Source organism: Marmota flaviventris, chromosome 10, assembly GCF_047511675.1.
Source record: "Marmota flaviventris isolate mMarFla1 chromosome 10, mMarFla1.hap1, whole genome shotgun sequence".
NCBI lineage: Eukaryota > Metazoa > Chordata > Mammalia > Rodentia > Sciuridae > Marmota > Marmota flaviventris.
In genome coordinates this window covers 16,419,323-16,441,175 of record NC_092507.1, presented here as the reverse complement: position 1 = coordinate 16,441,175, position 21,853 = coordinate 16,419,323, and the positions used below count along the sequence as shown (strand labels likewise).

Genomic DNA, 21,853 nt, shown 5'->3' with positions numbered 1-21,853 from the left:
GGACCCGTGGGTCCTCTCCACCCTTTGGCTATTGCAGATGCTGCTGCCATGAGCACAGGTACCCAGCTCCTTGCTTTCCTGAGCCCCACGACTGCTCCACCTTGGGGGTCACTCCCAGAGCTTTGCTGCCGTCCACAGGGAACCACACCCTGCCCCGCCCACACCCCGCTGACCACGTCGCTGCCCTCCAGCTGCGTACCTTCGCTTCCGTGTTCCCCGACTCCCCACGGGCCAGGTCCGACTTCACCTGCTCCTTGAGGCTCATCTGGAACATTCCACTTGGTCCAGGAAGCCTCTGTACCCCTGAGGCCCCTTCTTCCCCCGAGAGCCCCTGACCCCCTCTCGAGATCGGTGACTGCTTGAGACCTTCGATGACGCCACCTGGCCTGGCCTCTCCCACCGGCTCTTCCAGAGGGTGTTTTCCTGCAGCTCGGAGTCGAGACGGACTCCTCTTCAAGACGGGCAAAAACGAGGGTCTTCCCTCCAGGTATGAGCAGCCTAAGTGACCAAGGCTGTCACTTACACTAGTGCAGTGACTTTGGGTTCAAAGTAAGCAGGTGCCAGGGGTCACCTCTGCACCACCAGGTGCGCTGAGTGACATGGCTGTCTACACTGCACAGCTGCTATTGGCACAGGGGGCGCTGGGCAAAAGCCCTTGGCTCCACTGTCTTTTACCCCCACTGAGACAGAGTCGCCCGAGCAGCCTCCTCTCTGGGGTCCTCCTACCACTCCCCCGCTTTCTCCAGCTTCCTGGCTCCGGCGACAGGAAGTCCCTGGGTGGCCAGTGGAAGTTGGCAGACACTGGGGAGGGGCCGTGGGATGAGCCATCCCCCACTCTGTGGGAGCCAGGCTGCGCGGGGCTTTCTGGAAGGTGGGTGGATGCTGGAGACAGGGAGAGGGAGCACAGGCTCGTGTGCTGGCTCTGGGGACAGCCCAGGGTGACAAGTGCAGGTTCCAAGTCACTCCCGAAGCCAGGCCAGGTTGGCCAGCTGTGCCCGGGCATATGGACAGGGCATGGTTTGGGGCCCCGAGGTTCCAGGCCCCGCCCAGCCTGTGTGGTCTCGTCCCTCCTTCCTGGTGTCAGCGTCCCCCTCTCTCACAAGCACTGTCCATGTCACCTCCTCACAGGGCTGTGGGACGTTCCCCTAGATGACACCCCCGGAGGGGTGTCCAAAAGCCAAGCAAAGCTAAGGATGTCCAAGTCCTGCTGGCGGGTGGTGGGTGATGGGTGACGGGTGGCAGGCGGCAGGCAGGGCTGCACCCCCGCAGCAGGAGGTGGGTCATGACCAAAAGCCTCAGAGAGCAGAAGCTGGGCTTCAGTGCATACGCTGTGTGGCCTGGAGCAAGCAGCCTTACCTCTCTGAGCTGTCTCCACTTGTTAAAGGGAGCGATGGGGCTCACAGGCACTGGATACAGGAAGGCGGAGAAGGCCTTCGCAGGCCTCATGGAGATTTGAACCCGGGACTGGAGGACCTCGGGGTCCTGTTGTGCAAGGCGGCCTCTGTGGGCAGCGCGCTGGCCCAGCTGGCCTCTGGAGCCTTTGCTGTCGGTCATGGAAGTTCCCGGGCTCCGTTTCAGCCTCCAAGCTCCCAGAGGCCTCTGAAGGTCTCCTGGTCTCCACAGAGGTCGGCTCTGGTGAGGCTCGGCCTCCTCCCTGAGCCCTTGTCCCCTGAGCCCAGGTGTGCGCGGGCCAGGGTCTTCCTTGGCAATGAGGCGGTGACCCCCGAGGTTTCTGCATCTGTGGAGGGCTAACTGGGGGTGCCGCTCCAGAGCGCCCCCTTTGGATCTCAGCAGGAAGGGGTGACCAGGTTATTTTGGTGATAAAAGTTTAATAAGTTGCAAGGCACGGGTTTCATCCTGGGGTAATTAGCCGCCGCCGCTGGCTCCCTCCTAATTGTCTCTCTCGCTCCAGATGGGAGGAGATCAATAGGAAGCGGCCGCTGTGCGGTGAAAGTCACAATTAATTAATTGTCGGGCGTGTGTGTGTCTCCATCTTTGCCACATCAAAGGGCTGGGGGAGGCAGCTGCCCAAGTCTTGGCCACGAGGGGTGGCCGGGCCCAGGGCCGCCAGATGCACGTGACCACCAGCCACGGGGCTTGCTTCTCCTTCAGGCAGTGGGAGCGCTAAAGAAGAGGTCCCCTGAGACCCCAGGCTCCTAGACAGCCAGCCATCTCCACCCCCTGCGGCCCCTTCAACCCATCCACCTCCGTGCAGTCTGCTGGCCTTTCCGGCCGGTGGAGGGGGGTGTTGACTGGGAAGGGGAAGCTTCGAGGGTGCTGGGATGTGGCTTCCCGGGTGTGCGCCTGCGTGAGACACCATTTTGCTATACACTTAAGATGAGTGCAAATGGTTCCGGTCACAGACGTCCCTCCTGCTCGGGAGCAAGTGCTCAGGCTGGTGCTCTGGGTGCTCGATGAGGAGGCTCCAGAGCCAGTGAGCGATGACAGTCGGGCCCTGCTTGAACACGGAGGTGGCAGCGGCATCCCATCCTACAGATGGGGACACAGAAGCACAGAGCTGGGGGTGGGGGAGACCCCTGTAGGCGGGGGACCTCACTCCTCTGCACGGAGGCCAGGGACAGGTCCCCTGTCACAGACAGGGAAGCGGAGGCCCAGAGAGAGGCAGTGCCTTGTCTGAAGTCACACGGGCTGGGAGTGACGGGCCTGGCCTGGAGCGGATTGTCCCACTGCCACATCCCTCTGAAGGGACAGGGAAGGGGAGTGGGGGGACATGGAGATGGAGAAGGTGGACAGGTCACGTGGGGCTCCAGGCTCCCAGCCTCTGTCAGGGCCACAGCCCCACAGGTGACGCTTGGCTTTGGGAGGTTCAGGCCTGCCTGTCCCCAACCCTGGCATGCGCTCAGCTCTCCCCGTCACCCGCCAGCGGGCTCCAGGGTCCCCCGTGCTCACAGGTTGACAAATATTGCAACAGCTTCTTCCCGGGGTGGGGCACCCTGCTCGGGCTGCGTCCAGCCTCCCACTCAGGCTGGCGCCAGGGGACGCCACCTCCTGGCTCCTTCCCTGTTGCCGCCTGTCACTGTGCCTTTGAAGTGGGGCTGATTTTCCAGTCTGTCTGAAGTCCTCGCTGTTGATGCAGCAGCTGGTCCTGCAAGGCCCCGCCCGCCAGCCCCACGGGCCTCTCCATGACGGTGCCAGGGGACTTGGGGAGACAGCCACGGGGGCTGGGGGGGGAGCGGGAGGAAGCCGAGATGCCCGTCCTGTCTTCAGGGTCCCTAGACCCAGTTTGCTTATATTTTTTGTTTAAAAGGACAGAAAAGGCGTTTCTGAGAACCCCAACGTGCGACTGCACTTCAAAGGGAAGGGAATAAAGAAGGAGAGGCAGGGCCGGGAACGCGGGCCAGAGGGAAAGCTCTCAAGTGGTCTGGAATATTTCTGCTGCTGTGGCGGCTGCACAGGAAGGTGTCGGACGCACAGGAAGGTGCCCAGCAGGAGCCCTCTGGTCCATGATAATGGGCCGCGTGACCTTGGGCAAGTCACTCTCCCTGAGGAGCTACGAGGCTTCCACCCCTTCGCTCCAGTTCTGCTGTGGGACCGTCCCACGAAGGCTGGTCCTTCCAAGACACAGCACCTCTGGAAAGCCTTCCACAGCCCAGAAAATTCGAGGGGGACAGTGGGGGGGACCTCTGGGACCCCGGTGAGTGGGATGATCTTTTTGGACATGGATGCTTGAAATCTCCATTTTAAAGAGGTCACACTCAGGATCAGAGGGGTTAAGTCAGTTGCCCAAGGTCACAGAGTGAAGGAGTCCTTGGGAGAAGCTGGATCGCTGAGCCTGTAGGTGCCGGTGGCCTGGCCAGAGCCTTTATCCGCAGGAGGAGTTCCTAGAAAGCAGAAGCCACCTTTATGTGACTTGTGTTTTTGGATCAAGACTCTTGAATGTGGACTTGAAGGGCGAACCAACTTGGCCCCACGATTGCCACCTGTTGGTGGGACTGTAGCCACGATGTGCCGTCTCCAGGCCTCCGTCTCCCTGACTGTACAGAGGGGCGAGGCGCTGCCCGCAGCAGCCCCCGGCCCACATGTCCAGGAGCTCTGCAGCTGCCCCCTCGGGCCCTAGGCATCGGGCTGGGACTGCGTCTGTTTTCTTCGTCAGCCTCTTGGAGGAAGAGGGCACACGGGGCTGGTCTCCCAGGCCTGGCTGTCACATTGGCGCCTCTCAAGCGACCCCCAACGCCCCAGAGCCACTTCTTGGGAGAGACAGGCAGCCCCTGTCAGGCTGTGTGTGAAATGTCAACCTCATGTCACCGAGAGGCCACTGCTGACACTGGCGAGATCCCCAGCAGGCCGAGAGCAGCCCACGGTCTGGCCTGACTCCCCCTGGGCTGGGCCTCTGTAGGTCCCCCTGTCACACTGCTGGCTCCTGCTGGTTGCTTGGGTCACCTGCTTGGGGCTGGGAGCTGTCAGTCTAGGGACTGGCCTTAAGTACAGCTGGCAGGAGGGCAGGCAGGCAGGCAGGCCCAAGCACGGGGCAGAGGGCAGGTGCCCAGCCAGGGTGGACACAGGGCTCAGATGCAGAATGAGATGGGTTGGGATCTGGACTCTGATTCCTGCCCCACCTGCCACAACCTGGGGCAAGTCAGGTCACCTCCCTAGATTAAGGTTTTCTACCTGAAGATGGGGACAGGGAGGATCCTGTCCCCACTGACTTGCTGTGTGGCTTTGGGCTCGGCACTTTCCCTCTCTGGGCTTAGGTTTTCACATTTGCAAATTGAGACTGATGACCCAGTTTGCATCACCAGGAGGGAGGTTTCCAGTGAGGCCAGTTTGGGGAAGGCACTGGAGACTGGGCCTCCTCTTCCCGTCCCGCTCCCCTCCCCTGGGAATCATGCTGGGTAGTCGGCAGAGGGCAGGTGGGCGTCACTTTCAATTTGGAATCCCAGCCCAGGACACCCCAAAGCTACAAGCCTGGAGATGGCCGCTCTCTGTCTTTTGAAGTCTGGCCCCGAGTCGGAGCAGAAGCCCTGCGTACTTTCCACAGCTCTAGGGCCTCCCGACTGCCACCCTCTCCTTGAAATCTTGATTATGTCAGTCACCTTGGGGGTGGGATTCTTTGGATCCAGGCAGCCTGGTAGCTGCCTAGCGGGGACCAGCAACATTCATTCATTCATTCCATGTCAATCAGTTGGACAGTCCACAAATCCCGTCCAGCATTTACCATGTGGCCACCCCCTGCGAGGCACAGGGCATGGTGGGCATGTTGGCTCCTCTGTGAGCATCAAGCACTTCCTCCCTCCCAGGCTCTGTGCCTGGCACAGATGACGTGACCAACGGACTTATTCAATGTCTAGAAGCACCTACTATGTGCCCTGTGCTGAGTGTCAAAGACAGATTGAGGTCCTCCTCTGTGCAGGCCCCAGGATGGGTGAAGGGAACTGAGCACGGATTCTGAGCCAGGCATCAAGCCCCGGAAAGCGGCGGCTGGTGTTTTGTATGCGGACGTGAAACCCAGCGTCTCCCTGTGGCTAATGAATCATCGGGCCTCACAAGAGAAGCCGAGCAGACCCCCTTGTCCATGAATTTGCTAATTGAGCTCTTCGAACTCAGACATTAACCTGCATTACCATAAATACTGCGGAGAAGGGCCGTCCTCAATCGCTGCTCGGTGGTAATGGGGACAATCAGACGAGGAGTAAAGCTGAAATGGAATCATAAAACCCTATTTTCACCATTAATTTGAACCTAGTCTTCTCCAAATACCGTTGGCTAACTCTTCAGCGCTCCAGGGCTGGGGGAGGGGGATGGGCTGACAAAGGGGAGGTTCCCGCCAGGGAGCCTGGGGGGGCGGGGGTGGGACGGGGCGGCTGCTGGCCTGCCAGGCCCTGTCCATGCCCTTGAGGGGTGGATTTTGGCAATGAGTAATCCTGGCCCTTAATGGAGAGAAACGCTTGAAGAGGGGAAGGGGGGGGGGGGTCAGCAGGCAGGCAGAAGGTAGGACAGACCAACAGCCAGGTAGACAGAGGGACACAAGCCAGTCAAGAGACCAATGGGCAGCCAGCCTGACCAATGAGAGGGCAAGCGGACAGACTTAGTGGGCAGAGGGAGACCAACAGATAAGCTGGCAGACAGATGGACAGCCAGTCTGACCCACGAGAAGCCTGACGATGGACAGGCAGGCGGACAGGCACAGAGCAGATCTGGGAGGTCAGGCAGCTGGGCTGTCCTTTGAGAGGCCGATGGCTGGGGTGACTGACAGGAGCGGGGAGTGGAGTCTGGAGTCGGGGCCGAGCCCTCCCCGGACCGGCGTGGCAGGAGGAGGGGGCCTGGTGACGCCCTCACATTGCGTGCTGTCGAGACCCTTGCGTGAGGGAGCCTGGCGTGCGGGGTGCTCCCCTGGGCCCCAGGCCTCCCGGCCTCTCCCCCTCCCTCCTGCTGCTGCTCACAGCCACACGTGTCATCTGGCACGCAAGGCCCGGAGGCTCGGAGCCCCTGCTGAGGCAGCTTCACGGTGGGGGGACAGTGCCCTCCCGTTGATGGGGCTCTCGGTTCCAGTGCACTTGTGGCCGGACTGAGTGGCTGGACCCGGGGTCTGCTACGGAAACCTGTCGGCTGGGGTATAAGGCACGAGGCCAGCTTCCACCAGGACCAAGTTGCCTTTGGGCTCCCGGAGGACTCCCTTCTGCGTCTCAGGTGGTGGCAAAGCTGGCCGCAGAGGGACAAACGCCTAATACTTGGAGCTGTGATCAGTGGACTCCCACCAGCCTCGCAGATGGGGAGAAATTGAGGGCTTCCCCGAGGGGTGAATGGGACCTGGGTTCCAGCCCCTTTGATTTCATCAGTTTTTCTTTTTGAGTGTGGGTCATTGGAACTCAGGGCATGAAATGTCTCCATTCGCCAAGATGGTGGTAGTGGTGACGGTACTGCAAGAGTTACGGTAACGACATTCACGTGTGTAACCCAGGGGGGTCAGTGGGGCCCAAGCCTGGGTCCTCAGCTCATGCCTGGGAGCCTCGGTGCTCCCCATCTTCCTGGAGGCGAAGCCGAGGCTGGTGCGGCTGCCAAAGCCTCAGAGTGAGGGGCAGAGCCAGCCTGCAGCCCCCAGTCTGAGCCCAGAGCCCGGTTACTTCTGTCTCAGAGACGGTGCCCGAGCCTGCTGGGGCTACTGAGAGCCTGGCTGGGCCGGGGGGAGCAGGGAGGAGGGGAAGGCGGTGGCAGATGGCGGGGTGGGGCAGGCGCAGAACTCCAAGTCCAGAGACAGGTGGCCTCAGTGAATGGCAGGCAGCTCCCTTCACCATCCAGGGCCACTGCAGGTGAGAAGCACCGTCCCACCCCTCATGAAAGAAACATTACTACTGATCAGATCAGGAACACACCCTGGGCTGGGGGCTTCATCCATGCTTCGTTTATTTCCTCCTTAAAACTCAACCCTAGGGGAGGGAGAGAGGGTGGGTATGTGGGGAAGGGGCAGGAATCCTATGTCCCCTGGGGGGCAGGGCGTCTTGGTAGCCCTGAGTTAACAGCACGGGTTGGAGGTCCTGCATACCTGGGTGCTCCCAGCCCGATTACTCCCCAGCTGTGTGACCTTCAGCAGGTCACGTTCCCTTCCCGAGCCTCGGTTTCCTCCTCTGTAACATGGAGCGAATGACGTCGTCGATGCCCGTGGGCTGGGGCCAGCTCATGGGCGGTATGACGCACATGGCAGCCGGTGCGTCTCAGGGCAGGTCTGCCTCACGAAGACCCCAGGAAAATGGCAGGTTTTATTTTTCTCACTGTCGGGAAGCTCATCTTTCCTGAGGCGGAACCGTCCCTCGCCAAGGAACTCCAAGTACAGGAAAGGGTTTCTTGAGTGGAGCTGAAATCTGTCTCCCTGAGGCCTCCGCCATCTGTTTTTGGGAAGATCTAGTCTGAGTCCCTTTTCCAGGATGATCCTGAGAGGCCTGAAGATGACACGGATCAGAGTTGCTACCACATCCTCACCGGCGTCCCCACATGCCATGGTCCCCACATGCCTCGGTCACACACCCTCCTGCCCCATGATGTTCCCTCCCAGACATATCTGAAGTCGAGTCGTTTCCCGTCCTGGATCAGAGCCCGGACTGCCTCAACCTCACCCCTACCCTGAGGTGCTCCACAGAAAGCGAGGCAAGGCTGTGGGTGTGCCAGGAGAAATCGCCTTCCTGGTGGTGACACTCTGCTCCCAATCATGCAGCCGCAGGACCTGGGGGCTTCTTGGGCGTCATGTCCGGTCCAGGCCTTGGAGGCAGGTGCCTGCAGACGCGGCTTCAGCACCACGGACAGCTCCACACGCTCTAGGGCTGCAGGTGCGTCCAGTGGGGTCTGGAGACGTGATGGCTGCATCCTCAGAGGAACAGGAACGGAGGGGCCATCCTTGGTCACAGGCTTGCAGAACAGGTTGTTCGGCCACAGGATGGAAGAGCTGAACACCTGCCGCACGACTGGTGGGTTGTCTTGGTTTCAGGCAGGATGAAGAGTCAGGAATGGAGCAAAAGAGAATTTAGGGGACTTGGGGGGAAGCAATTTGGACTTGAAGTTGGGGCCACTCCTAACTTGTCTGAGGCTCAGTTTCTTCAGGCTGTGAAATGGGGAGAATTTATATTATGTATAAAGTGCAGGCCGGTCCCGTGACGATCCTTCCACTGAGGCAAAGCGATTCATGTCTGAGTTTCTCAACAGACATAAAGTTGTTCCTGGTAGAGAGACTTGGGGGAGGCAAGGAATCAGAGGAGAGCATCTCAGCTTGGCACATGCACACATGCCACACACACCCTTCTACACATAGACCACAATGTCACGGTCATGGAAACATGCACACACACACACACAGACACACAAACACACACTCATCTGTGTGCTTTACACAGCTGGGTCACTGAGTTCTACCTAGAAGAACACATCTGTCCATGAGCCACAGCCCCGTCCCCCGCATGGCATATACGTATCAGAGTCATTTTCTCACAAAACTTGCAGACATGGGCACTCATGCACTTGGCAAAAATGCCACCCATACCCTTTTGCGCCGTCACCTGCTACCGCTGCACAAAGAATACGGATACAACCCCTCATGGTTTTCCCTCTGCCTCTCAGCACAAACCCATAGCAACAGTCCTGCCCTCTCCTATCCCTCATCCCCTGTGGCCAGTGGGCTCGGGATGCTCTTCCCAGGAGAAACTGTCCAGGAGACCCATGCAGGTGTGACTGGCCAGCTGGCCGGGTGATTTCTGAGCTTCAGGCAGGGCCACAGGTTGTTTGGCTGCAGGATGGAAGAGCAGAAGACCTGGTGAGCAGGGCCTGTCACAGAAGCGGTCCCCTAACCACCCCGTGCATCGCACACCGCCATCCCTCCCCTCGGGAGCCAGGCTGAGCGGGTTTGAGCCCTGGCTCACATATAACGTGGGGCAGGCTACGTAGCCTCCCTGGTCTCAGTCACCTCACTGAGGCAGAGGGGTAGCCATAGCCCTGCTGTCGCAAGGTGATGTGGGATTCAAAAGCCGCAATGCATGGAAACACTTAGCGCCGTGTCTGGCACAAGATGAAAGTGCAATAAGTAGGCACTCGTTATCATTAATAAAAATAAGCCACCCGTGTGGCTCCCTTTGGGTCCATTCAGACCGGCTTCCCACAGCCCCTCTCATATGAGGTGGGTTGGGGACTGGGTGGTAATGACTTTTAGCATCCAAAGAGGCTGCAGCCTAGTGTGGGGGAGAGGCACCTGGGCCCGCCCCTCCCCAGCCCAGCCTCAGCCCTGGGTCACCTTGGCCAGGCTGCCCTTCAGCTTCTCTCCACTGGTTCCAGCCTCCTCCTGCCAGTCTGCATCCCACCTGCCCCTCCCCTTCCCCGCCTCCCCAGGCCCCTTCTTCTCCCCTTGGGCTTCTGCCACCTCAAAGCAGGAAGGTGGCTTTCTGGTGTATTTTGCATTTTTGGTATTCAGAGAGCCGCTCTCGCGCTAATCTCCTCACTCTAAATGCTCATCACATTTCTCTTAAAGCCACGGGAGCCCCCCCTCCCCATCTTTTATTCATCGCCTTCCATCAGCCCCAACACGGAGACGTGGAAATGCAAACCCTCCGAGGACTGCGAATTTCACGCCAGCAGCTGACCCTTCCCCAGCTGCCTGGCGTAGGGGAGACGGAGGAGTCCTAATGAGGTGCTTGGGCATTGGGGGTGGGGTAAGAGAGGTGACCAGCCCATGGGCCGAGGCCAGCACCGCTGGGTGGAGTGGGAGAGAGAGAGGAGTTGCCGGGGTCTCCCCTGGGTGCCGGGGCTCTAGACAACCCGGGCTGCCAACGTCCCATCCAACAGCTTGGCTCTCACCACCCAGCCACCCTCCGAGCCCTGTCCCTTGCACCGTAAACCCTATTACCTGTGGCCCTCATGGCAGAGTGACTGCATGCTATAGACGACGAAATGGGGCTCGAGGAGAAGTGACATCCTCAAGGTCACACGGAAAGGAGGGATGAAGACACTGACCTTGAAGCTGGCCGATGCCCAGGGCCCCGTGAGGCTCACCTCCCAGGGTGTTTATTGATCGCTGAATTCTTAGCCAGAGCCAGCCCAGGGCTCGGCTCGGCCTTGTTCAGCTCTAGGGCCATTCCAGCCCGAGTCGGTCCACAGGGAAGGTTCGAGGTGCTTTACAGTGCAGGGGTGGGGGAGCCTGGAGTCTGCGGGTTCTCAGGAGGGGTGAGGTAGGTGGGGGGAGCAGAGGTTGTGCTCTGCAGGGTGAGCTAGAAGTAGCCAGGGGGTGAAAGCAGAAGAGGACCCCTCCGCCCCCAGGAGAGCACCCAGGACACAGGCAGGGAGGCGGAACATATTTCTGGGAGTTTTCTGGACTTTCCTCTTGGCTGGAGGGTCCCCGGGGACTTGCTGGGGATTGAGAACTGGAGAAGAGGTGGAGAGGTGGGTGGGGCCAAATAAGAAATGTTTGCTTGGTGTCTAGGACACCCCTTTCCAGGTTCCTCTGACTCCCAGCCAGACGTGGCCAGCTTTGGGAGCGTCCTGTTTGGCTGGGGAAGTCCAAAGAGCACAAAGCTTGCTCCAGAGAGACGGGATCCTAAGGGTGGCATGAAGACACTGCGTCTGATGAGAGGGTCAGGGGCCCTGTGCCTGGAGTCGTTCAGCAGCCCCTTCAACTGCTTCCCTGGGAATTTGCTGTCCCTTCAAAGGATACCTAAAGGGCACCCAGGAGCCAGAATGGAAGAGGCCCAAAGTTGCTCCAGGGGCTTCTTTAAAAAGCAAAGTTTGAGGCAAAATGTAAGGTGACCTGGGCTCAGACACAGACTGTGCCTCTGATGCTCTGTGAGCGTGGGGGAGTCCTTGTCCTTCTCTGGGCAGCGTTGAGCTACTTCAGTTAAGAAACAAGGGGGAGGGGGTGAGGAAGAGAAATTAGATTACTCTAACGTCCTCTAATTCTATAATAAGAGCAAAGGGGATTATTCCAACATTCCGGTTCTGTGATTTGGCTCTTCTGCTCTTTCCAGCCTGGGAGTATCTTGAGGGCAAGGATTATCCTATTTACTCTGGAATCCTCAGAGCCAAGCACAGGGCCTGTCACCAAAGAGGTGCCCAGTAGACATTCACCTACTCCTCCATCCAGCAGATGTCTGCAGCTCCATCCTGGGGTTAAAGCGTGGAGAAAATCAGAGGAGGCTCCTGGTTTTTTCCTTAGATCGCATTGCGTATGTGTGTGTGTGTGTGGGGGGGGGCAGAAAGCAAACATGTCCATAAACAGATAAATGAGATGACTTAGTAACGCTGGGAAACATGAGGGGGGCGGCCTCTCCGGGGTGGTGGCACCTGGGCGGAGCCTCCTGCGGTTGTGGGAGAACGTGGCCGGCAGGTCCAGGTCCGAAGGATGCAGGAGGGCACGAGCCGAGGGGCGGCCGGAGGAGGCGGGAGGGCGGCAGACAGGCGGGCGGAGGACTGGAGCCGCTGTTAGACCCGGGTCGGCGGCTTTCGGAGGATTGTGATCAGGGACCAACATGATCTGGTTTATGTTTTTAAAACACTCCTTTGACTCCTGGCGGGGAACGGATTATGGGGGCGAGAGGGAGCCGGGAGAGCAGTGGGGAGCTTCCTGAAGGCGTCCTGGGAACGGGCTGGTGGCAGGGATCTGGAGAGAGCAGACGGGTCCTGCGGAGCTGCTGCCCCGCAAGCAGCCCCGCCCTGGCGTCCAGCACCCTGGACAGCGGCCCTACGGCGGCCCGTCCTCTGACCCCCTGAGCTTCGGAACCCTTCCCTTGTGGGTTAAAATAATAATAATAATAATAATAATAATAATAATAATAATAATAATAATAATAACAACAACAACAAAATTTATTTTTTAAAGATAAGTTTTAGCTTCACGGAAAAATTGAGGGGGAAGTACAGAGAGTTCCTGTCTACCTCCACCTCCCTGTGGTTTTCAGACATCACTTTAAATTATAAAATTCTCAACATACAGGGGGGAAAACCCAGAAAATCATGTAAGAAGGACATATGTGCTCACCATCAAGATGAAGTGAGCATTAACATATTGCCATATTTATTTTGGAGTTCCAGCTTTTAGAAAAGAAAGTCAAGGCAGGGGCTTTGGTGCACACCTGTAATCCCAGGGGATCGGGAGGCTGAGGCAGGAGGATCACGAGTTCAAAGCCAGCCTCAGCAATGGTGAGGCACTAAGCAACCAACTCAGTGAGACCCTGCCTCTAAATAAAGTTCAAAATAGGGCTGGGGATGTGGCTCAGTGGTCGAGTGCCCCTGGGTTCAATCCCCAGTACCAAAAAAAAAAAAAAAAAGAAAAAAGAAAAAAGAAAAGAAAAAGAAAATCCAGTGAGGTTTAGCAGGGCTGGAGATGGGTATTTATCTGCCCCACACATTTTGTGCAGTTATTATCAGGTGGACATCTAAAACCTGTATGTTCTACCGTCACATCTATCTTAAAGGCTTATTATATCATGGTAGAACACAGTGCATATTCCTCTGTCACTTATTTTTTTACCCCATATCCATTTCGGAGACTCGGCTGTGCTGACGCCTATTGATCTGGCGGACTCATTTGAACTGTGTAGAAGATTCCACTGGATATAAAGCAGTTAGGTTCCCTGCTTTCCTGTTGAGAGGCAGATAGCGTCTCTTTGCTTTTCTATCCCATGCTAAGGTGCATGGGCATCCGTGTCCTCTTGCAGACGTGTGTTTCTCTGGGGTACCGCGGGAGGCGCTGTTGGTGTCCCATCCGGGTACTTTTTATCTGCATGTGGGTCCACCCCTGGCTGCAGTAAGGGCTGATGCTGAGGGCTCATAGCTGCTCTCTTCCTTGTAAACTCCTCCCGCAGGAAGCTCTAGCCCCCTGTGGGATAGCCCATGCCAGTGACTGACTAAAATGGGGTTCAGCATATGGGCTCTTGCCTGAAAAAAAGATCAACTCTGGTGTCATGAGTGTTCCCCAGTTCCCCTGGGGTCTGACTGAAGCTAATCTCTCACTGAAAACGCTTATTTGGCAGGGGGAGGTATTAGGGATTGAACCCAGGGGTGCTCTACCACTGAGTTACACCCCAGCCCTTTTTACTTTTTATTTTGAGACAGGATCTTGTTAAGTTGCTGGGGCTGGCCTTGAACTTGCTATCCTCCTGCCTCAGCCTCCCATGAGAACCCACCATTGCTTAGCACTTCCTCCCAACGGTAAATGCATCACTGCTCTCAGAACTGTCTCTCAATAAGTCACCTGCACTAGAATCTCCATCCAGGTCCTGTTGGGAAACCTAACTCAAGGGCCACACACAGTGGTGGAGTTGCTGGGGTCATAGACTTGTTCCTTTTAATGTTTACTAAGCATTTCCAAATTGCTCCACAAAGTACTTATGTTGATTTCATTCCCACCTGCAGTTTATAAATGTTGATGTCTCCCCCATACCTTCATCAATACTAGTACTCTGCCAATCAGATTGGTGTAACATGCTATCTGATTATTGTTTTAATTTGCATTTCCAAGTTTACTAGTTGAGAATCTCTTTCATATACTTTTGTGTGTGTGTGATGCTGGGGACGGAACCCAGGGCCTCATGCGTATTAGGCAAGTCTCTACTGTTGAACTAACCAGCCCTTTTTTAGAGTTTTAAGAAATTATTTTGGGGCTGAGGTTGTAGCTCAGTGGTAAAGCACTTGCCTAGCATGTGTGAAGCACTGGGTTCGATCCTCAGCACCTCATATAAATAAATAAAATAAAGGTCCATCGACAACTAGAAAAAAAAATATTTAAAAAAATTATTTTGGAGACCAATTCCGTTATCCAGTTTTCAAATGTTTTCACCTAGTCTGTGGCTTTTTAAAAAAACATTCATATTTTTGCATTATATAGACGTTCTTAATTTTAATGAAATAAAGCTTGTCATTGTTTTTATCATTTATGCTTTTTGTCTTATTTACCTTCTACTCTAAGATCATGAAGTTTTTTGGTCTATTTTCTTTCAAAAGTTTTATAATGGGTTGGGGATGTGACTCAGTGGTAGAATGCTTGCCTATCATGTGTGAGGACCTGGGTTCCAGCCCCAGCACCACACACACACACACACACACACACACACACTCACACACACTCACACACACATTTACATTAATCCTAGAGGTAAATTTTTCTGAAACTTATTTTGTGGGCTGTGTGAGCAGAGACCCAATCTGACCTTGTTCCACGGTATTCAGTTGTCCCAACGTCATCCATCCACCAGACCATGGACCACCCTTGGTTGTGTCCAAACTCCATATGTACTGGGGACTGTCCCAGGGCATTATTTCCTGTTCTTTTTATCTGTTGATCTGTTTCTGGGTCAGAATCCAACTCTCTTCAGTACTGGAGCTTCGTGTTGATATCAGCTAGGGTGGGGCTCCCTTTCTCTTCTCCCTCTTTCTTCTCCAAATTGCCTTGGCTATTCTGGGCTCTTTATTATTCCATATATTTGGGGGATGACCTTGTCATGTTTCTGGGGAAACTCTGCAGTGTGGTTCTTACTGGAAGTCTACCGAGCAGATACAGCTGGGGGGAAACAGCCAACTTGCGTGGGCGAGGCTCCATTCTAGGAGGATGCCTAGAAAATGAGCCTCCAAATCTCCCATCCATCCCACAGTGCCCAACTAAAATGCTCCCTCCTCCAGGAAGCCCTTGGTGACAGTTCTGGGTGTCCGGGCTCTCCCTGGCCTCTTCTGACCCTCCATAGGCTCCATTTCCTGGACCCTTAGCACAGTGGATCCAGGTGAGGGCCCCTGTGTGCCCTCTGCCCCTCCACCTAGTCTCTAAGCTCTAAAGATCAGGGCTGCGTCTCGCTCAGCTTTGTACCCCGAGTGGCACTCAGCACACAGTAGGTCTTCTATAAGTCTGATGACTGGTTTTTAAGGGAAGAGAGGATGTGGGCATAGGATTTTCCTCCTAGGAAGCAGCTGGTCTCCTGGTGGGCTTGAAATGGGACAGATGGAGCTTCAGGTGGGGGTTCTGCCACGCAGGGCGCTGGCCTGACGTGCTTTTGCCCTATTGATTCTCCCGGTTCCCACTTTCCCATCTTGCCCTAGCAGGAGATGCCGTACTTGCTCATCCCCATGACTGCTGAGCATCTTCCCCCAATGTCCGAGCCATTGGCTCCAAGGACATAATTGGGTTCTGCTGTGCCCCTGTCTCCCGCCAGCCTCTCATGCCACCACCCTGGCTGCTGCTGCTGCTGCACCCTCCGCTGCAGAGAGGAGGTGGGTCTTTGGCTCCTGGTGTAATTACGGACAAGCCCACACCTTCCCTTCCTGCCCCACAGTCCTGGTTCCCAGGAGCTGCTCCTTCCTCATGTGGTCCTCCACCAGCGGGTGGCTTTCCCCGCCCCATGCCTGACTTGAGGCAAGTTGAGCCCCGTGAGCCTCGACCTCTCCCCAGGTGAAACGCGGGCACCTTTTCTCCCTCCCGGGATAGAAGAGAAGCCCCGAGGAGAGGGGTGCTCCCGGCAGCACCTCTCCTAGGGGTGCTCCTTCCCTCCCAGGAGGGACAGAAAAGTGGGGACACAGGCAAAGATGAGGCAGAATTTATTTTCATTGTAGTTAAGTTCAAGACTCAGGATGGGGACCACAGAGAGGCAGGCCCCTGGGACCCAGGGGGACCCGCTCCTGGGGCAGGGGCCACACTTTTGCAAGTGCCAGGCCCACGTGTTCCCACACGTGACTGTCAGGATCCCGAGCGCAGAAACCAGGTGAGAGCGGGTGGGCGGAAGACGGGCTCTCGGCTCCGTCCTGACCACGTTTCCCCTTCCATAGGAAGGAAGAGCAGCTCGGCCCAGGGCAGCAGAACGCAGAGGGCAGGGCGAGCTGCCGCGGCACCGGGACCGCTGAGACGCCCCGAATTATTGCAGGAGGGAGAGGGGGCTCAGTGCTGGTGCCTCCGCGGTAGCTGTGCTGGCTATGGCGAGGGGCTGGGCAGGGGCAGCGCGGCGGGCCCCTCCCTCTGGGGAGCGCAGGGCACCCGGTGGCGTTCCTTGGGTCCTGCCTGCCAACCCCCCCGGGATGGGGCTTTCTCACCCTGGGTGCTTTTTATGTGCTTCGAAGACCATTTTTGCATTGTCAGGAGTGAGGAAAAATATTCCGACATGATAGAAAACATATTTACATACCCTGGTGGGCCGTCAGGGGGAGGGTCAGATTGCGAGGGGCGGGGCTTCCCTGGCCCCTCCCACCGCCCGGGGCCAGTACCTTGAGACGGGCCCTAGGCTGGGAGGACAGAGGCCCCAGCTCCGAAGCTGGGCTGCTGGGGGCCTGGGGCGAGCAGAACCCCTTCCGGCCCATCTGCACCTGTCGGGAAGCGGGGCCTGGAGCTGAGCGGCCAGGACCTTTGTTCTCTGACCTGGGCACCCGTGGGACAGGGGGCAGGGGGTAGGGGCGGGCGGGCAGTGAGAGGTTGGCCAAGGGGCTGCCACTTGAGGAGACCCTGGGGGGGGGCGATGGGCATCAGACAGAGGGAAGTGGACGCCCCGGCCCTGGCCAGGCAGCCAAGTCTAGCTGGGGGCGTCTGTGTTCCCTACTGGGATGCCTACATGAAAGGTGGCCAGGGGGCTGGCCGGGAACCCTGTTTTCCTGTTGAGCAGTGGGGGAAGCCAGGTGGGGGCTGCAGGTGGCCCCCAGCTGCAGGGGAGGCCCGGACCTGAGATGCAGCGGGGTGGGCTCTCCCAGGCAGCAGGAGGGTGGGCCTGGTGCTGGTGAGGTTCAGAAGTGGCCCCTGGCTCCAGCCTCCAGGCATGTGGGCAGTGCCACACCCTGGTCCCTGCTCACATGCCTGTCACACCTCCTCATTCATGACACATCACCCACTGTCACCCACATGTGGTCCCAGCACACGGATGAGCACACGCATCACAACACGTGCACGTCTGTGCTGGGAACTCACTGGGGACACGCTGTTCACATGGCCCATGGCCTTGTGGGAACACAGTGGGCATGTTCACGCACAGAGCCAGTGACAGCATCTCTGCTGGACCCTGTGGCATTGAGGCCCTGGGGTCTGGAAGAGAGAAGGCCCTCTGTCCCCGGGGGCAGGTGACCTCCACACTGGGCACCAAGGACCCCTCCCCAGGTGCCTGACCCCTGTAACTCTGGGTCCTGCAGTGGAGCCTTCGGCCTCTCCAGTGCCTGAGAGGAGGGCAGCAGCGACGCTGGGCGGTGGCCTGGGACCGCCCGACTGCTGACAGCCCAGCACGTCCTCTGACTGCTGGTGTGACCTAGGCTGATGCTGTCCAGCTGGTGGCCATGAGTCAGAGATGCCGGCGGGGCCCCTGGGTGCTGGTCAGCTGGGCCCGCATGGTCTGGATGCTGCCCAGGATCTTCTTCTGGTGGCCCATGAGGGTGATGCCCAGGGCTCGCACATCCCTGTGAAGGAAGTGAAGGGCTGACCAGGTGACCTGGGAGGCCGGGAGCCAAGAAGACAGCACCAAGCCCAGCCCCGCGCCGCCCCCTCCTCGGGCCCACCCCAGCTCTGCTCCAGCATCTGCTGCCCGGCCACCCTCTGAGGACCCAGTCGGCTCACTCACTGGGCATCCATGCGCAGCACCATGCCGAGGGAGGAGTACCCGCCAGCCGCGAAGTGGTCCCGGTACCGGCCCATGCGGATGGAGTCCAGCCAGTCCCCCACAGTGAGGCCCCCGCTGCCACCACCACCGCCCCCTCGGAGGTCAAAGCAACTCCTGGCAAATGCAGGGGGCAGGCACCTGAGGCGCAGGGGACCTCAGTCAGTGGCTTGCCAAGGCTGTGGCCACCCTTGGCTCCACCCCAGCTCAGCAGTGACCAGAGGGTTCCCCAGGTCGGACCCCAGGAAGGAGAGGACTGAGGAAGGGACCAGGCCGGGCTGAGTGTGGCCCAGGGGTCAGGGCCTGGATTCGGTTGGGCAATGCGGGGGCAATTCTGGGAGGTCAGCTGGGCCGCCACAGTGTGGGGGTGGCTGCGAGGTACCTGCCGGCCGTGGCTGTGGCCCTGAGACTCTCGGGGCTGCGGATCAGCGCATCGAGGACACTGACAATGTGGGAGAATCGCGGCCGCTGGGCCCTGTCCTTCTGCCAGCAGTCCAGCATGAGCTGGTGCAGGGCGCGGGGGCAGCCCATGGGCGCGGGCAGCCGGTACCCCTCCTCCACCGAGCTGATGACCTGGGGGCACAGCGCTGGTCAGGACAGGCCTCCCGCGGGCTCCACAGCGCCCCCGCCAGCCGGGCCCGGCACTCACGTCCCGGTTGGTCATGTTCCAGTAGGGCCTCTCCCCGTAGGCCAGCACCTCCCACATGACCACGCCGAAGCTCCACACGTCACTGGCCGAGGAGAAGGTCCGGAAGGCGATGGCCTCGGGCGCCGTCCAGCGGATGGGGATCTTCCCTCCCTGTGATGGGCACAGAGTGTGGAGGGGCTGCTCAGGCCCGGCTGGGGCGGGTCCAGGCTTCTGCCCTAGCCCAGGCCAGGGGGCCGTTTCCGAGTCTCCTGGAGGACACTCGGCCGCTACCTTCCAAGAGCATGTGTTCTGAGCAGGGAGACCCACCTCTCAGAGCCCCTGTGGGGACAGTGAGCCAGGTGCAGAGTGCCGGGCAGTCAGGTCAGTGCCTGAGCCAGCAGGGGACGCCTGGTCCCTTCCTAGTCCTCTTTCCTCCTCCTCCTCATTTTTTTGGTCATGGAATCCTTCCTCTCTGTGAAACCTGACCCAGGGACCAGGTCCAAAGGGCAGCCTGCTGGGGCCACGGTGGGCCACACCCTGCCACTCCATCTGCTTTTAAGGCGGGTCCCAAGGCAGAAACCCGAAACTCCACCCAATACCCTGGGATGAAGCTGGTTTTCAGCCAAACTCTAGAAACAGGTGCAGAGTCTGTGATTCAGAGACGCCAACGAGAGTGAGTGACCGCGGGCCCCAGCCCAGCGTTTCCCCAGGTGCCTGGTGATGAAGGAGAGGAGGCCAGTTTGTCCCTGGTTCCCGGAGTGGGAATCTGGGGTGGAAAAGGGGAGACAGGGCTTGCCCCACATTGAAGGCACCCCGGACCCTGCCGCTCTCCACCAGCTCCATGCAGCAGAACCCCAGGGCCTGGATTGGGGCAGTCCACCTGCCACCTTGTCCCCAGAGGAGGGGCGAAGGTGACGCACCGTGGTGGTGTAGGCGGCATTGGGGTCGTCCTCCAGCACCCGCGAGAGCCCGAAGTCCGACACCTTGCACACCAGGTTGCCATCCACCAGGACGTTGCGGGCAGCCAGGTCACGGTGGATGTAGCCCAGGTCTGAGAGGTAGCGCATGCCGGCGCCCACGCCTCTGAGCATGCCCACCAGCTGCGTGATGGTGAACTGTCCGTCGTGGGTCTGTGGAGCACACAGCGCAGCATGTCATGGGCTAGGGGCACCCCGCCAGGCGCCTGGTCCCTGGCCAGGAGTCCTTCTGTGTGAACGACCCTCAAGCCCTGGATGTGCCTCTCTGCTTCCAGAGCTCCTGGGGGTCAAGGTTCATCCTGGGGTCTGAGGTACTCCCAGCAAGCCCGAGCCAGCCTGGGAGGTCGTGGGCTGCTCATCCATTTTGCATAAGGAGAAATGAAGGCCCAGAGAGGTTCAGCCCTGGGCCTAACAGCAACCAGCAAATACACAGCAGGGCGGGAGCTGGGGACCCCCCACTTCCTCCCGCCTGGTGGCCCAGGCAGCATCAGAGCCCACAGAGACACCCCTCAGCCTGGGGGAGGACCCCGTGGAGCAGGGGACTGTCGTGATGGGGACTGAAAGGCCGTTTGCCGGGACCTGCCTCCCCTTTCCCCAGGTGTGTGGATGCAGATTGGGGGTGGGCTTGGAGGGCTTCCCTCCCCCAGCCCGCGTGGGCGGCAGGGCAGGGCACGCACCCTCAGGAAGGCGTCCAGAGAGCCGTTCTCCATATATTCCGTCACGATCATTGCCAGGCGGCCTGGACAGGAGGGGAGACGCTGGCTCTTGTGGGGGACAGGGCGCTGATCAGAGACCCTAGGAGTGCACCCCACCCCCAGAGTGATCCAGGGGGCAAGGAGGGGCAGGGTGGCCCAGGGATGGACTCCGAGCCCTCTCTGGGCAGGAGGGCCCTGCAGGCTGAGGCTGCCCTGGCCCGCCACCTACCACGGGTGACGACACCCTCGAGGCGGATGATGTTGGGGTGGTCGAACTGGCCCATGATGGAGGCCTCACTCAGGAAGTCCCGACGCTGTCTCTCCGTGTAGCCAGCCTTGAGGGCCTTGATGGCCACGGGCACATCCCGCTGCCCGGGCACCCGCAGTCGCCCATAGCAGACTTCTCCAGACTCCCCTGTGGACCCCGAGAGGGCAGGCAGGAGGGCAGTGGGACCCTCCTCTGGCCCTGGCCCCATGCCCCCAGCCTCACACGCCCGCGTGCCCCTCTCCCTCTGCCCTGGGTCCCCCTTCCTGGTGGCCCTCCATGCTGTCCCCTCCCGCACAACCCCCCAGACTCACCGGAACCGATGATCTTCTCAATGTGGACCCTGGAGGCCTCGATCTCCCGGGTGAAGCCGCGGCCTGCCCGGCCCGGCTCCTCGTAGGTGTGTGGCTCGGCGCAGCACTGGGGCTCCGGGAGCTTCCCCGGCGGGTGGTGCAGGGGCAGGAAGACAGGGGGCGGCGCTGAGGGGCGGGGAGAAGGGCCTCAGTGGGGCTCGGGAGGGAGTCCCCCTGGCATTCCCTGGGCCTGGGACGGGTCTGGGGTGGAGTGAAGGGCATCTCTGGGAGCCCCTGCAAGTGCTTGCTAAGTGACCATGGGGTCTTATGGAGTAGCTCTGGAGTCTGGGACTCCAGGGACTTCTGAGCACGTCACTTGTTTTCTAGGGTCACTTGTAGCATTCTTGAGCTCTTTCTAAATTGTTCTGGGGTAAGAATACACCGCACCCCCAAAATGAAACAGTTTTGCTGGAATTGCCAACTCTGAGGGCTCCCCAGAGTCTGTGTTAAGAAGGATTCGGAGGCTGCGTTCAGGCCTGATGGGAACCGGTACCAGGAGCAGGGTGTGCGGACGGGCATCCCCATATCCATGGGGAGGTCTCTCTGACGATCTCTCTATAGTGGGGTTCTTGTCTAAAGTGTATGAACCCCCTAAAGTCACATGCAGAGCACACAAATGCATACTCCTCTCTACTTCCCTGGGGAGAGGGTCCCCGGTGTCCTCCAGGGGTCCCTGGTCCAGGAGCAGGGGGTAGCACTGGTGTCCAGGGTTGGCTCTTTGTGGCGCCCTGGCACCTGTCTCTGGCTCAGCCTCTCCGGCGGGCACTGTCCCCTCCCCACCGTGCGGCCCCGCCCCACCCGGGCCCTGCGCTCACCCTGGCCGCTCTGGTACTGCATCTTTTCCTCGTCCGAGTCCTGGAAGGCCTTGCTGTAGCCACAGTGCCTGTGGAGGACGGTCAC

The 21,853-nt window shown here is 58.9% G+C and overlaps 2 protein-coding genes across 2 annotated transcripts in view; both read right to left on the bottom strand.

Moving 5' to 3' along the window:
* C1qa (complement C1q A chain) overlaps positions 1–21,853 on the bottom strand; it is an 83,351-nt gene that overhangs the window by 12,063 nt on the left and 49,435 nt on the right. The window lies entirely within an intron of this gene.
* The window catches only part of Epha8 (EPH receptor A8), a 28,785-nt gene continuing 24,655 nt past the window's right edge, over positions 17,724–21,853 (bottom strand). Inside the window, exons 9-17 of the mRNA XM_027937411.2 lie at positions 21,769–21,836; positions 20,915–21,079; positions 20,565–20,750; positions 20,318–20,379; positions 19,584–19,793; positions 18,685–18,834; positions 18,418–18,608; positions 18,000–18,176; positions 17,724–17,838 (exon numbers count right to left, since the gene is read on the bottom strand). Coding sequence (XP_027793212.2) covers positions 17,724–17,838; positions 18,000–18,176; positions 18,418–18,608; positions 18,685–18,834; positions 19,584–19,793; positions 20,318–20,379; positions 20,565–20,750; positions 20,915–21,079; positions 21,769–21,836 — 1,324 coding nt within the window. The remainder of the gene's footprint in view (positions 17,839–17,999; positions 18,177–18,417; positions 18,609–18,684; positions 18,835–19,583; positions 19,794–20,317; positions 20,380–20,564; positions 20,751–20,914; positions 21,080–21,768; positions 21,837–21,853) is intronic.